The 16,791-nt window shown below is 39.7% G+C and overlaps 1 protein-coding gene across 2 annotated transcripts in view; it reads left to right on the forward strand.

Moving 5' to 3' along the window:
* The window catches only part of SLC45A1 (solute carrier family 45 member 1), a 31,347-nt gene extending 17,533 nt beyond the window's left edge, over positions 1-13,814 (forward strand). For both annotated transcript variants that reach the window (XM_073656740.1, XM_073656741.1), the window contains 5 exons: positions 3,217-3,950; positions 5,714-5,867; positions 7,872-8,048; positions 10,134-10,339; positions 11,946-13,814. In XM_073656740.1, coding sequence (XP_073512841.1) covers positions 3,217-3,950; positions 5,714-5,867; positions 7,872-8,048; positions 10,134-10,339; positions 11,946-12,212 — 1,538 coding nt within the window. In that variant the 3' untranslated portion in view covers positions 12,213-13,814. The remainder of the gene's footprint in view (positions 1-3,216; positions 3,951-5,713; positions 5,868-7,871; positions 8,049-10,133; positions 10,340-11,945) is intronic.
* The last annotated feature ends 2,977 nt before the right edge of the window (positions 13,815-16,791 follow it).

Here is a 16,791-nt window from a genome sequence, read left to right on the forward strand (position 1 = left end):
CACAGCGCTGCTAATCAGTGGTGTAGGCAGGGTTATACAGGGCTCAACATTCAGAGAACTGGTAGATCTGCAGTACAAAAAACAGGGATTTTATCAAAAATGCACTAAGCAGCCCATTAATGATACATCACTGGAATCAGGGTCTCTACCCCTATATCATGCTGTTCTCATGGTGTAGCAAAAACCTGGTAACAGATTCCCTTTAAATAGACACTGTGATTTTGCTGTTCCTCTGCTATTCCTCCTTGAAATTGATGACTAAGTTGACAAGATTCTGTTACTTCTCTTCTTGTCAATTAGATATGTCCCCATTAACCGAGCATGCTCGGGTGCTTACCGAGTATCTTCGGCGTGCTCGTATATTATGTTCGAGCCCCTCTGTCTGCATGATTTGCGGCTGTTAGACAGCCTCAGAATATTCAAGGATTGCTTGTTTATTAGGGAGTCTTCACATGTGTTGAGGCTGTCTAACAGCTGTAAATCATGCAGACGCAGGGACTCGAACATAATATACAAGCATGCCGTAGATACTCAGCAAGCAGGGTTGTTCTTAGTCATTCCCAGGGATGTGTTGATGGATGTAAGTTTTTTTATTTTTTTTCGGCTGGGGGGTCACATCAATTTGGAAAATGTGCAAGATATTACCGTTACGTATTTTAACATTTCCATTCCATTTGGAATCTTATAGTTTTGTATCAGTAATACATATAGGGCAGGAAACATTTTCTGTGGCTTAGTGTCCTGCACGAAAAGTAGAGAACCTATTGTTATCCCACTGCTTCCAGGGTTATGATTTTTTTCTCATCAGCCCGAGTGGCCTGATGGTTAAGACCTCCTAAACCGGAGATTGTAGGTATGAGTTCCTTTGTGAGGGGGTTCATAATTTTTAACATTCTATGATTCTATAGATACAGATTAGTTATTAGAAAAATATAGATACAGATTAGTTATTAGAAAAACTGGAGCAAGTTCAGAGAAGAGCTACTAGGATGGTGAGCGGACTGCAAACTATGTCCTACGAGGAACGGTTAAAGGATCAGGGAATGTTTAGCTTGCAAAAAAGAAGACTGAGAGGAGACTTAATAGCTGTCTACAAATATGTCAAGGGCTGTCACAGTGTAGAAGGATCATCCTTATTCTCATTTGCACATGGACTGTCATTTGCTGGACAGACATCTGTCTGAGATGGTTTAGTGAATCCTGCATTGAGCAGAGGGTTGGACACGGTGACCCCGGAGGTCCCCTCTAACTCTAACATTCTATGATTCTATGATTGATAATCTGGATCCCACCTGGGGCTACACGGCGACATTGAGATCGTGGCGTCGCATCAGATCTAAGATTTTCTATGGTGTTAGATCTGCTACCTACAACATCTACGAAAGATTCACAAATGTTCCCAAATATGTAGGATTCTCTTTTGCACAGGGCTCACTTGCCATATATTTCAGTGCAGCTCTACAAGTCGCACAGATGTTTTTGGTAGCGCGACTTGTCTGAGAATTGATATTGCGTGACGCATGTTACCATATAGCCCCAGCCTAAAAGAGGATGCAATCCTGACCAGTTCTGCATGTCACTGTTTGCAAAATCTACCTTGGCTGCCCCTGAGTTTGTACAAATTCCTGACCTTCACATTATAAAAAAGAGGCCACAGCAAGAAATGTGCACATCCTCATCAATAACATGAAGTGGACAATTAAGCAGTTGTTATTGATGCTCCTGATTAAGCTGAGATAGCACATAATTAAGGCTTAGAGACACCAAATTAATTGGATATCTTTAGAGCCACTCCACTCGTAAATCCGTAATTAAGCATGTAGAATAGTGAATTGCAAACTGAATAGTGACTGTCAGCCTCACTAGGGCTCATACAGAAGTCCATGACACTTAGTCCGAGCACTGCCCTAATGCAGGTCTCCCACCCTAAACTCAACAGCCTCATGGTGCTGTGGAGTGCGAGTCGAGAGTGATCCCAGCCTTAGATAAGTATTCCCTCATAGTCCAAGCCTAAGGCTCATGCAAAAGTCTGTGAAAGTCAGTCCGAATATGGACTACAATGCATGGACTTACCGATGGTTTCTCGAACTGCATTTGAAAGCTAGATATGAGGCTGTCGAGTTCAGGTTGGAAGACCTGCAGACAGTCTGTTCATAGCGGTCCATGCTCAGACCAAGTTTCATGGACTCGGAATTCAAGTTACCTGCTGAGACATATTTTCACTTGGATATCGGCCTCTGGTGCTGATTTTTAAAGAGATTATCCAGTACTATTTAAATTTTTCTACTACGAGATTAAGAACTAAGAAGCAGGTAGTTGCTAAGAACCTGGCTGTTGTGCCCGACACTGATCTCTGCCGACAGAAAGGTCACTGATCGCTCCTAGCAGCAATTCAGTGGCTTCCACTGATGTCACGTCAACAGAGCAGAGGATTCTCTTCAAAGTCATACCAATTGACAGCTGGCTCCCCACAGTTATGCAGCGGGGAGCTGGCTGTCAATCAGTATGACATCGGCAGTTACGCCCCATCAACAGTACAGCCCAGAAGAAGAAGAGCTGCTCTGTTGACATGAAGCAGCTGATTTGCCGGCAGGAGCTGTTGGTGACTACTCTGAGCCGGCGCCGGGTAGAACAAGCAGGTAGTTGCCTCTGTTAGCAAATACCTACCTGTTAGTTTTTAGTCCCATAGAAAAAAATAGTCTTGGGAAAGCCCTTTAATTCTGCAACATTTCAATTCCTTTCGAAAATTTTCATTGTGAATTTTACCCCTTTCTATATACAGGGGTAAAATCCACAGCAAAATCTTTATATAATACACATGGATTTTGCTGCAAATTTGAGACTAAATTCACCACTGGACTTGGGTTGGCTTTTCCCAACACGTGTGCACGTATCATTAATGTCCAACTCCGCAACCAAATATTTTAGTGTTCTAAAGCATTTAAGATGAAAAATCTAATTGTACCTAATTGGTGAATGCCCCAAATGACAGCTAGTAAGAATTCGGGATGTGACAGCAAAATCCGACTACATTGGCTTTTTTTGTAGTCTGTTACTATGGAGATACTTAGGTCTGCATTGAAGATTTATAATCAAGACTTTTTGCAGAGTTTATTTTTCACTATGAAAACCTAAATTTTCTTTTAAAAAGTTGGTGAAAGAGAACAAATCCAGGATTATATTACCTGGTTTGTCATTAATGTTTTATTCTTGTAGGTCTTGGCGGTGGATTTGGTTATGTGGTTGGCGGCATTAACTGGAACAAGACTAAATTTGGGAAAGCAATGGGAGGACAGTTACGAGTCATCTACACTTTCACATCTATAACTCTGGCCATCACCACCGTCTTGACGTTGATCAGTATTCCTGAGAGACCTCTTCCGTCCTTCAACAAAAAGAAGAAGGTGATGAAAAGCCCGAGTCTCCCTCTTCCTCCTTCACCACCCGTGTTTTTTGAAGAACAGGAGAATCAATCCGTCCCTTCACAAAATTCCAACCATTTGTATGCCAGCTTCACCAGCCCAATCTCACCCCTCAGTCCTCTCACACCGAAGTATGGCAGCCTGATCAGCCGGGACAATTCCTTAACGGGGATCAATGAATTTGCTTCCTCATTTGGCACCACCAACATTGACAGTGTTCTCATTGACTGCTTCACCGGAGGACACGAGGGCTTCTCCTCAACCTCCGGAAGTTTACCAAGACAAGCCAGTAGTCTTCCCCGAGTACCTGAAAGTCTTTACTGCGGTGGAAACAGAAGTCTGGATTCTGCCGACAGCTTGACAAGCCCTGGCGCAGACAGAAGTAGTCTGAGAGTCGGATCCCTTGATACACCAAAGGCCAGATCATCAGGAATCCTGAAAAGGCCGCAGTCATTAGCTATTCCAGACATAGTAACAGGGATGTGCCCCGAGAGCAGCCGTAGGCGAAACGTAACATTTAGTCAACAGGTAAGATGGACAAGAACATGATTGTATTATTCATTCTTCTGCTATAATGTTTTATAGAGGATGTGTCCAGATTAGAAAAACATGGCTGCTTACAGTCAAAAACAGCGCCACACCTGACCACAGGTTGTGTATGGTAATGCAACGCAACCTCGTTCCCTAAGCTGTGCCGTAATGCCAGATAGAACCCATAGACAGGTGTAACCCGTTTCTGGAAAAGTTCAGCCATGTTTTATCTAATCCTATATAACTATCTTATGCCAGTGGCAGAATTATGTAAGTTAGTGGATGTAATTAATTAAAGCATGGGTTATTTTAGTCAATGTCTGATTGAAAGATTAGATCATTTAATGTCATAAGTTGGAGTAGTGACTTTTTTCCTTTTATACGTCGTATTTTGTATGTACGTGAGGAAGTCAAAATTCACGATTTACGAAAGTTACTGTTGCAGATTTGGCTGCTGATTACTTGAAATCCATCGTAAAATCTGCTGTTGCGGATTTCAGACCCATTGACTTTTTACTTACTTCTTTCAGTAAAAACAAAAAAAATCAGAAGTGTCAAATCCGCAACAAAGTCTGCACTTCAATGTGAAAAGTCCACAGTAAATCCACAACATAAATTGATATAATTTAAAAATTTGCACCGTAGCCAATTCAATGCAGAAAGTTTCTGCAATGTATAGATGATATTGCTTGCTACTGTAGCAGTTTTTTTTTTCATGTGCAATTCTGCATGGGACAGTCCCAGAAAATCTGTCCCATGTGTATTTGTAGTTATCTTATGACAATCAAGATCGAACTAGTAGTTATCTGATCCTTGTTTCCCCTGATGTCTGTCTGGTTCCATAGATATTAACTAGTCAGTAGGGAATCAACCACAAATCTATTATCTGTGGCTGGATTTTCTTTTATTCTCCAAGGATTTATAATTCTTGGAGGTTCCTTAAAGGGGTTGTCCGGTCTTAAGCTACAAGTGACTGCAGACTTGTGAATCCTCACATTGCGTGCACTCGTATTGCGCGAGGCAGTGCCTATCTAGTTGAAATGTGGCTGTGAGTATGGATATTGAATATTTGCTGTCGACGCCAGCACCAGAGAATCCTGACAGCGCGCACTGTGCTCAATGTGAGGCTTCGCAAGTCTGCAGTCACATAGAGTGACTGCACACTTATAGCTTAAGACTAGACAACCCCTTTAATGAGAGCCAGTCACCAGTCATTAGTGTCCAGTTTTTGATCTTGTCTCATTCTCTCTTCTCCCCTGAGTAATCATTTTTTTGTCTTTTTAAAATCCGCCATATACATCCAGATATATGACCCTTTTTATTTATTGCTACTTTTATGGCTCACATGATCCTCGGGGGCGTGTCTTTAGGCTATTCTGCATAATTACCCTGTGAGCCACGCCCTCTGAGTAAAGACCATAAAAAGTAGCACTAAATAACAAGGCCCGTATCTCTGGAATCATATGGCGGATTTAGAAAAAAACAACAACTGAATATTCAGGGGAGAAGTGGGAATAAAATAAGAGCACACACTTGACATTCATGACTTGGTGACAGGACCCCTTTAATAAAAATTCCAAAATTAAGCCGTTTTGCAATCCTTCTATAAGTTGTGCAGGACATATTTTTTTCGAGCTTTCTGGCAGGGAATATTTCTGTTCAGTTTTGGTTGACTCTTGTGCATGACTTAATGTTACATGGTTTGATTTCTAGGTGTTTCTCACTGTATTGTATGCTGATATGGAGTTCTTATGGTGCAGGTGGCTAACATATTGCTGAATGGAGTAAAGTATGAAAGTGAACTTAATGGATCAACTGAGCTTTCCAATCGACCACTTTCAATGAAACTCCTGTGTTCATCCATCTGCCACATGCCTAAGGCTCTGCGTAACCTATGCATCAATCACTTCCTAGGTAAATTCTGCGAATCGGGAAGATTAAAGGACTTGCTTGTAGGGTTTCCTGGGTAAAGCTCTGTTATAGATCTGCATCTTTTTCATATACAGTGGGGCATTCTTATCCGTGCTATATTTTTTACACAGTGCAAACTTAGACAATAGGGGTGAATTTATCATCCCCCTACATGCCAGTTTTCAGAAACAAAAAAAGGTCACAAATTATGGCACGTGCTATATTTGCACAAGAATTTTTGGGCTTTTTCACTGCTCACATCAGTTTTATACAAAGTGATCAGAGTTTAGCCGTTTGGTGTGGCCAACAAATTTACTAAGATGTGTTAGAGCAATCAATATAGGTCCATATATAGACTATAGTGTCATGAAAAAACTGCACTTAAAAACAATGATGCCCATCTAACCATACATATGGCAACATCTGCGTGACAGCGTGGCAAATCAGGGATGTTTGTGGGTGGAACCGATTTTTTGGCGCGAACAAGCCGGAACCCTGAACACAAACACGAATTTGAAATGCCGAACAAATTCGCTCAACACTAGTCAAAACCATGAACACTTCAATTTGCATGTATCCGAATAAATGTTACTAAATTAAATATATATAACACGCATTAAAATCAAGTGCCTCAAATGTGAGGGACGAGCAAATACAATGCCTTAGACAGGTCCAATCAATGCACTCACCACTGAGGAAGTGTTGACGAAACGCGCGTCGGGGTTAAGGGACGCGTGCATGCCTGATCCAGAAGCCACTACTTCACCTTGGTATGAGTATACCCTTCTTGTCTGAGTCTGATAGGTATTATTATTGATGGTTACTATGATATGTGCCAGTTTTCTATCTGAAATTTGCACCTGCTCACAATTGGTGTAGATTTTCTATTTTGGTAAATATGCGCCATATTTAAGGGGAAATCTGCTTACATCCAGTAGGTAATGGGTTCCAGACTGGCATATTAAACGCCAATCTTGATAATTCCCCCCATACTGTCTTATAGTACTCCAGATTTATCATAGTGGTTCATTCATTTTGATTAAATCTGATATATTTTAAGACTACTAAGTCTAAGTTTACACCGCCTATTAGTTGGCTTATTTTGTTTCTGAAATTTGCACCAAAATTTTGGTTCATTTTTTTTGCTGCATGTTAGACTACACCCCTAATGACACCAGTATTCAGTGAGACCCTGCTGTCTTGTTTGGCAAGACACAGAAAGTGTCTAAGGCTGGTACTGAATGCGGGGCCCACTATTATGACCCCTGCAATGGGGTTCACTCTCTATTGTTGTACTCCTCAGTCCAATAGTAGATTCATATGCACCATTGACCAAACTTGTGCCTAGCCTGGCCGGGCCTCCCACCAGCTCCAAAAACAACGTAGAAAATTACAAGAATCGGAGGCAGCTATACCGCAGGTTCTTGATAAAAACTTGATCTTTATTCTATATTAGTTAAAACAGGAAGACAAAGCAGGCAACATTTTGGCCAAATTTGGCCTTCCTCAAGCCTAAAGGCTGTATTTTTTAGGCTTGAGAAAGGCCAGTTTTATATATTATTGCACTCCTTTATCACTTGGTGACTTTGCAGTAATTTTGGATCTTTTTATAGGGTATGTGCACACATTCAGTATTTGCAGCACATTTACAGGAGTGTTTACAGGAAAAACGCTGCGCTTTTACTTGCGTTGTTTTCCCATTCATTTGAATGGGTGAAAAACGCAAAATGCTAAAAGAATTGACGTACTGCGGATTTGGGGGAAAAAAACGCTTTGAAGGTTCAAATGTGCAAGAAAAAAAATAAGCAGCGTGTGCATGGGTTTTCATAAGTATCATCCACTTTGCTAGTACTGTAAAATGTTGTTTTTTCCATGACAAAAATGCATCATGTGAACAAGCCCATATACAGCATAACTCTCTCATCCTTTTTACAACCTTTTATGATACACATGATCTATATTTTTTCAACAGAAGGAACCATCTCACTTGTGTCTCTCACTTTGCAGGGTGGTTATCCTTTGAAGGTATGTTGCTATTTTATACCGACTTCATGGGAGAAGTCATTTTTCAAGGAGATCCTAAAGCTCCACACAATTCTGAAGAATATCATAAGTATAATGCGGGTGTCACAATGGGATGCTGGGGAATGTGTATATACGCCTTCAGTGCTGCGTTTTACTCAGGTATCTAAGCCTTCCTATAACACACTTATAATGTGCATATAAATATATGTAAACCTGGAGAGATAGATAGATAATTAGGTAGATAGATAAATAGATAGATAATAAGATACACAGATAGATAATAGGTAGATAGATAGATAGATAGATAGATAGATAGATAGATAGATAGATAGATAGGCAGATAGAGGGATAGATAATACATAGAAAGATAGATTTATTGATATAAAGATAGATAGATAGATAGATAGATAGATAGATAATAAGATACACAGATAGATAATAGGTAGATAGATAGACGGATAGAGGGATAGATAATACATAGAAAGATAGATTTATTGATATAAAGATAGATAGATAGATAGATAGATAATAAGATACACAGATAGATAATAGGTAGATAGATAGATAGATAGATAGACGGATAGAGGGATAGATAATACATAGAAAGATAGATTTATTGATATATAGATAGATAGATAATAAGATACACAGATAGATAATAGGTAGATAGATAGATAGATAGATAGATAGATAGATAGATAGACAGATAGAGGGATAGATAATACATAGAAAGATAGATTTATTGATATAAAGATAGATAGATAGATAGATAGATAGACAGATAGAGGGATAGATAATACATAGAAAGATAGATTTATTGATATAAAGATAGATAGATAGATAGATAGACAGATAGAGGGATAGATAATACATAGAAAGATAGATTTATTGATATAAAGATAGATAGATAGATAGATAGATAATAAGATACACAGATAGATAATAGATAGATAGATAGATAGATAGATAGATAGATAGACGGATAGAGGGATAGATAATACATAGAAAGATAGATTTATTGATATATAGATAGATAGATAGATAGATAATAAGATACACAGATAGATAATAGGTAGATAGATAGATAGACAGATAGAGGGATAGATAATACATAGAAAGATAGATTTATTGATATAAAGATAGATAGATAGATAGATAGATAGATAGATAATAAGATACACAGATAGATAATAGGTAGATAGATAGACGGATAGAGGGATAGATAATACATAGAAAGATAGATTTATTGATATATAGATAGATAGATAGATAATAAGATACAAAGATAGATAATAGATATATGATAGATAATAGGTAGATGATAGATAGGTAGATAGATAGATAGATAGATAATAAGATACACAGATACATAGATAGATAATAGATAAATAGATAATAGATATATAGATAGATAATAGATAGATAGATAATAGATAGATAGATAATAGATAGATAATAGGTAAATAGATAGATGATAGATAGATAATAGATAGATAGATATATGATTGATAGATAATAGATAGATATAGATAGATAATAGATAGGTAGATAATAGATAGATAGGTGATTCGTAGATAATAGATAGATAATAAATAGATAATAAGATACACAGACATATAGATAGATACTAGATAAATTGCAGCCTCTGTAAGCGTTGAATATATGAAATGTAACTGCATTACTGCTATATAGAATATACCAATAAAATGAAGGTACTTAGCGCACAAATTGGACAATTCATGAGAACCCACCAGCCACAACAAGGCGACCTTTCTCTGATGAGACCCTAAACCTAATATTTATCAAACATGCCTTTCCTGGTCTATAAGCTACAAATTTAAAGGGCAGATAGGATTCCGCACTAATGAAAAACAGCCGTAGGCGGGAGAGGCATGTTTGATAAATATTAGGTTTAGGGTCCCATCAGAGAAAGGTCGCTTGTCATGGCTGGTGGGCTCTCATGAATTGTCCAATTTGTGCGCTAAGTACCTTCATTTCATAAGTATATTCGATATAGCAGTAATGCCGCTCAAATCTCATACATACAATGTTTACATACATCTTAGCGCTTACAGAGGCTTAATTATTCTTTTGCTTGTACATTATGAAATCATATTAGTTTGCACCTCTTGACACTTACTTTTTTCTTTTAGAAGGTGCTGGTGAGTTTTGTTTATAGATAGATAGATACTTAGATGTTACTTGCAAACTTTAATAATTATTATTTTTGTGTTTTTTAATCAGCTATACTGGAAAAATTGGAAGAATATTTTAGTATCCGCACCCTGTACTTTATCGCATATCTCACATTTGGACTGGGCACTGGTCTGGCGACATTGTCTAGTAATCTTTACATCATCCTGTCTCTATGTATCACACATGGGATCCTCTTCTCTACACTTTGCATCCTGCCATATTCACTTCTTTGTGACTACTACCAGAATAAGAAGGTGAGCGGTGGATAATTCATTATGTGCACTTTATTTTGGTCAGAGTAGAAAGAGGGAGCATTCTCTGTAATGTCAACGTCAGTGACAAGTTAAATGCTAAATAAAATGTGGTAAGGAATTGAAAAACATGGCTTCTTATTCCAGAAACAGCCCCATATGGGCTCATAGGTGGTGTTGGGTGTTACAGCCCAGATCCAGTGTAAAGAGCTGAGTTGCCGTACCATACACAAGTACCGGTTATGATAAATCTCCCCCAATACTTCAGATATCCTCAGCAGCACACCTGCCTGACAGACTAGAACAGATTGTTTCGTTTAGGAAAAAAATGAACATTCTGAATGAATAGCGAGAGATCCTTTGTTCAGGACCTTCTACAAATGCACAGAGCGATCACTTTGTTCACATCAGTGCTCTTTGCTTGGGTAAGCTGGACAGTAAATGGGCACTTATCCACTCATATATTATCAATCATTGCTTATTAATGGGCTAAGATTGGCCTTTCTGAGCACATCCCAATAGTTATTGTATATCAGCAGTCCCTTACACACTAACGCCAGTCTCCTAGTCATCTGTCTCATGGCACTCTTCTTTACAGACTCCTCCGCTGTGGCTTCTTTTCTCCCCTCTTGGGCAGCTAACTCCTCACCTAGGTGTTAGGAAGTAGCCACTATGCTCCCCTCTTGGAAAAACAATTCTGACTGCAGCTCAGACTGTATCTTTTTGCATGCTCCTAGTTTAAAGCATTCACTAAGAGCAGGGGCAGCACATCTTAATAGCAAGTGTTACTCACTCCCACTTTCTAGCTAGTCTTGATGCAAGCGTTTCTCTCTGCTGCATTGCTTTTCCTCCTCTGCCTATCTGTACCATTTGTGTATGTGACTACTAGTAGGAATATCGGAGCTTCTATTCGCTCTGGATTATACGCACTGACCCCACAATGCCATCTGACCATTATGTAGCCACAAACTAAATGCATACAAAATTAAATGGGCTTTCCCACAACAGACAGGACAGCTGGGGATCACAGCTGATTCTTTCTTTGAAGTAAAACATTTTTTACAAACAGGCAGTGAAATGTTTTACCTCACAGAAAGAATCAGCTGCGATCCCATTTTGTTATGTCTGTATACTCTCTTTTGCTTTCCCCCCTGCCCAGAAGCTGTGGTATGATCAGACCATGTTCCTGTACGGTCAGACACGGCCATTACACAGTACACAGCAGGGGCACATTTATAAGATTATCTCAGCACAGGAACATTTTAGTTAAACACATCCGATTGTGGAAGTTATTATTATTCCAAGATCTATTGATTAAAATGATTTTTTGTTGGTGGGCAAACCCCTTTAAGGGTCGCAGCTCAAAACTTTCACTTTTATTAACGGTACCTCAGACATTTGCAACCCCTATCCATATATTCATTTGTTCTGTTGTCACTACTCATTTGCCTCATACAGTGTACATAGATATGGCATTGCTGAACATAAAGGAGGGTCGGGTACTAGAAGATCATATTGCCCAGTCTCTCTCTGTACCTATTAGAATAGTGCATTGCAGCAATTAGAAAGTAATATATACCCATTTTTTAACCTAATTTTTTTTCTCCAGTTTGTATCGTCGAGCTCAGACGGAAGCAAGCGTGGTATGGGGGTCGATATCTCTCTGCTCAGCTGCCAATACTTCCTCGCACAGATACTCGTGTCCATTGTGATGGGACCTTTGACCTCGATGGTTGGCAGTGCCAATGGTGTAATGTACTTTTCCAGCCTCATGTCATTTGTTGGCTGTTTCTACTCTTCGCTGTTTGTCATCTATGACATCGCACCAAGTGGAGACCTGGATGATGAAGAGCAGCCGCTGCTGATTAACATCTGAACTGAAATTCAAGGGACATTTTACAATAGTGACTTTATATTAAAAGGAATACCCATACCGGGTACTAAGCTACTGTATAGGGGTATTTTGCCCCTTTGGCCTTCAAAACCTTCACAGAAAAGCAAAAAACTGAAGAAAACTGTACAAAATAAAGTATTAGCCATGTCATAAGAAGCATCTGTATCCGACTCCTATGTGGTGCACACCTACAAGACTACATGAAGCTGGTGTACTAACTCTTGAACATCTTTTGTTGCAGCTATGCATTGTGCCATTCCTCTATTATCCCCCCTGGAAATTTATGAATATATTGACAACTGGGCGTGACCATTCTTTTGAAAAAAATGTGCAGTGCTACACAGTCAGACATTGTGACCTCTTACTGGATAGAGTAAGACAGGAAAAGGGAAGGCTGCCCTACAAGTAGGGAAAGGGGGAGTGAAGACCCCTAAACAGCTCAAACGACAAACCCTGACTCCCGCTTGGACCCTATATAGGTTCTGCACCTATCGCTGAGCAGGAAACCTGGCCCTAGCTGACCCTAAAGCTAGGCCCTAGGTAAGGAGAGGGAGGGGTGAGCACTAGTCAGCCCCACTGTAAACTAAAGTACACACAAGGGAAACAAACCACGGAATACACTTAGCTTTAAGATGACACCTGAGAGAACACGACAACAATCCACAAAGGAACTCCAAGGTAATTCTAGCCAACTACTAGAATTCCAGGCCTGAATAGATAAGAAACTATAACCAGCAACTCTCTGAGGATCTGAGTGTATTTAAGAATACAGCAAGGGTGTAGTAATTAGCAGCAGAAGGTGAGGATCCCCGCTAGGTCCAAAAAGTATAATCCCCAAGCAAGGTGAAGATCACCGCTGGGTCCTGGAAAGAGAGGGATCATGAAAGTATGAGGAAGATGTTTGCAAGGCCAAACGCAGCGACCTTCTACAGCCGGACTCCGTATGACTGTCTGTCAAACCTGACACACCTGTGACACTTATGCTGTATATATGAGGGACAGACCCTTTAACGTGACACTTACTGCAAAAACCTACAAAGACATACAGATTTAGACAGACAGGAGATACCAGTCTTTGGAGAAAGGATTAATGCTCCCTTTATCGGGTTCAATGAGCAACCAAATAGGAGAACACATGATAAAAGAATCTTTTGAAATTCAAATTTGCCAGATTCATCTAATCTTCCCTGGAAATTTGACTTTTGGAGAATTAATTAGCCGCTAATCAAATGCACTCCAAAGCTTCCAATTGCTGTTAAAATTAAAAATGTGCATGACATTATTCTCTTTTCCTCACACATTAAATCTTCTTCACCGCTGTGCTGTCACATTCTATCACCTCACTATCCAGATTCACCATAAAACAGCTGCTGCATTCCCTGCCTCGGCTTTTATACAGGCTGTGATAGTCTCTCCTGATCGGCTATGCTATACCATGTGATATGATAGCTGCAAATCATTATGGCGAAACCCACCCAAGGTCAAGTGATTATTCTGTGGCTTCTGCAATGTGTGAAATGGCCAAGGACATTTTAGGCAATTCACCGCATGCGAATCAAAAATAGTTTGAATTCACCCTGTCCATTGATCGATTTGATCGTTTCTGCTAAGTTTCTTTCTATAGAAAACAAAGATAACGTTTTCTTATTTTTTAATTATTGGTATTAGTATTATTGGTTTTTACAGGAAGGTACTCAACAAATACTGAACAGAATACATTTTGTGTAATGCTCATATTATACCACAAGGTGGCACAATTTTACTGATATTATACAGATGGGAGAAAAACAATAATTTCAGGAAACATTTCAGAAAAAAAGTTGATGTACAATAAAAAATTATATTGTTATACCGTGTTAGCCAGAAAATATCACTCCGAGAACACTTTTGTCATTTTTGGGCCTATAAATATTTACACAGAAAAAAAGTTGAAATGTATCAAACCTGAAATCTTGAAACTTCTAAACAATAAAATACAATAACTTCTTCCTCTTTCCCATCAAAGGAAGCACAACCTATGTCTATTAGCCCTGTGGAGGTTCCCACTCAGGACCCGATGACCCAGAGAGGACATCAAGTAACAAGCAGCTGTCTCACACTGGGAATGTACATTTACCCTGGACAGAGACTGGTTGGCCACAGTTATGTGTTGAGAGAGATGTCAGAAGTGGCGCTTTTATTAAAGAGATTGTTTCTGATGGGACAACACCATAACACGGTGGCTCCATTGAAGTAAATAGGGCTGAACTGTAATACCACACACAACCTGTGGACAAGTGTGGCACTGTTTTTCAAAGAAATCATAATCCTTTAACCCAGGTCGATCACTTTAATTAATAATTGTATTTCACATCTGACTGGAAGAAAACATTAAATGGTTTTCCTTAATATATGCAAATATAAGATTGTTGGGATCTGCCCATTGGAAACACCCATACCACCACCCCCATTTCCAAGAATTGAGATCCCAATTTCTCTTCCTCTTTTGAATATACATCCAGTGTCCTGTAGTTCCCAAGCCCTTAATGTGTAAAAGGGACCATATCTTTATTAGCCATTTATAGTATTGCTAGGCCACGTTCACTGGATGCGTTCATGATGTGTGTACTTGCCCCTATTTTCTAAAAACACTGTTAAAACATGGAAATTTAACAGAATGTTGGATAAATCACTGCAAAGAAAATGCATCAGTAATATATTGTGCGAAGACGACCTATGTCTTCCACTAGCGGCTTTTCCCAGGTAAAACTGTAACTTCTGCATCTCATATACGTGCAACCCTGAAAATGTCACAACACCTACATAATGTACCCAGTGATGTCACAGTACAGGCATAATACACAGTGATGTCAAAGTATAGGGATAATACACAGTGATGTCACAGAACAGGGACAATACACACAGTGATGTCACAGTACAGGGATAATACACAAGGATGTCACAGTACAGGGATAATACACACAGTGATGCCACAGTACAGAGATAATACACACAGTGATGTCACAGTACAGTGATAATAAACACAGTTATGTCACAGTACAGGGATAATACACACAGTGATGTCACAGTACAGGGATAATAAACACGGTGATGTCACAGTACAGGGATAATACACACAGTGATGTCACAGTACAGGGATAATACACACAGTGATGTCACAGTACAAGGATAATACACGAAGTGATGTCACAGTACAGAGATAATAAACACAGTGATGTCACAGTACAAGGATAATACACACAGTTATGTCACAGTACAAGGATAATACACACAGTGATGTCACAGTACAGGGATAATACACACAGTGATGTCACAGTACAGGGATAATAAACACAGTGATGTCACAGTACAAGGATAATACACACAGTGATGTCACAGTACAGGGATAATACACACAGTGATGTCACAGTACAGGGATAATATACACAGTGATGTCACAGTACAGGGATAATAAACACAGTTATGTCACAGTACAGGGATAATACACACAGTGATATCACAGTACAGGGATAATACACACAGTAATGTCACAGTACAGGGATAATACACACAGTGATGTCACAGTACAAGGATAATACACACAGTGATGTCACAGTACAGGGATAATACGTACAGTGATGTCACAGTACAGGGATAATAAACACAGTGATGTCACAGTACAGGGATAATACACACAGTAATGTCACAGTACAGGGATAATACACACAGTGATGTCACAGTACAAGGATAATACACACAGTGATGTCACAGTACAGGGATAATACGCACAGTGATGTCACAGTACAGGGATAATAAACACAGTGATGTCACAGTACAGGGATAATACACACAGTGATGTCACAGTACAGGGATAATACACAGTGATGTCACAATACAGGGATAATACACACAGTGATGTCACAGTACAAGGATAATACACAAAGTGATGTCACAGTACAGAGATAATACACACACTGATGTCACAGTACAAGGATAATACACACAGTGATGTCACAGTGCATGGATAAAACGCACAGTGATGTCACAGTACAGGGATAATACACACAGTGATGTCACAGTACAGGGATAATACATGTGGCGCCCCTGAGGGTTCGGTCGCCACAGGGGTACTGCATCTCTTTAATGAGGTGTGGTATCTCTCCTTCGAGGTAAGGATGGTGCAACTGTCAGGACCTCACCTCCGCATCCAACACCACATCTCTCCCACCTGTAGGGGGGCTTTAAGGCACCAGGGTGCTGCCCCAGCCGGGATAAGTGGAGATGGGGGAACCAAAGTAAGGGGGAACCTAATAGTGGGTGAGGGTGGAGGACGCACATTTAGGTTACTCAACAAAAATTCATATTTAATAAACAGCCATCTTGGGCTTTTAATCTTTGATTGTGATCTTCATCACTGAAAGTGGATTTCTGTGTGAACGTGCAGTTGATGGGGACACAGTCCTCGTGCTCTGGCCTTGAGTCGAGGAGCAGGCAAGAGTTAACGGCTGTCTCTACCCGGTCAAGGTCCCTACCTAAGAAGGCCTGGAGGGGAGCAGAGGAGACAAGCTCCGCAGGCAAAAGG

Source organism: Phyllobates terribilis, unplaced genomic scaffold (assembly GCF_046119375.1).
Source record: "Phyllobates terribilis strain yellow unplaced genomic scaffold, ASM4611937v1 Scaffold_12__6_contigs__length_324123572, whole genome shotgun sequence".
Taxonomy (NCBI): domain Eukaryota; kingdom Metazoa; phylum Chordata; class Amphibia; order Anura; family Dendrobatidae; genus Phyllobates; species Phyllobates terribilis.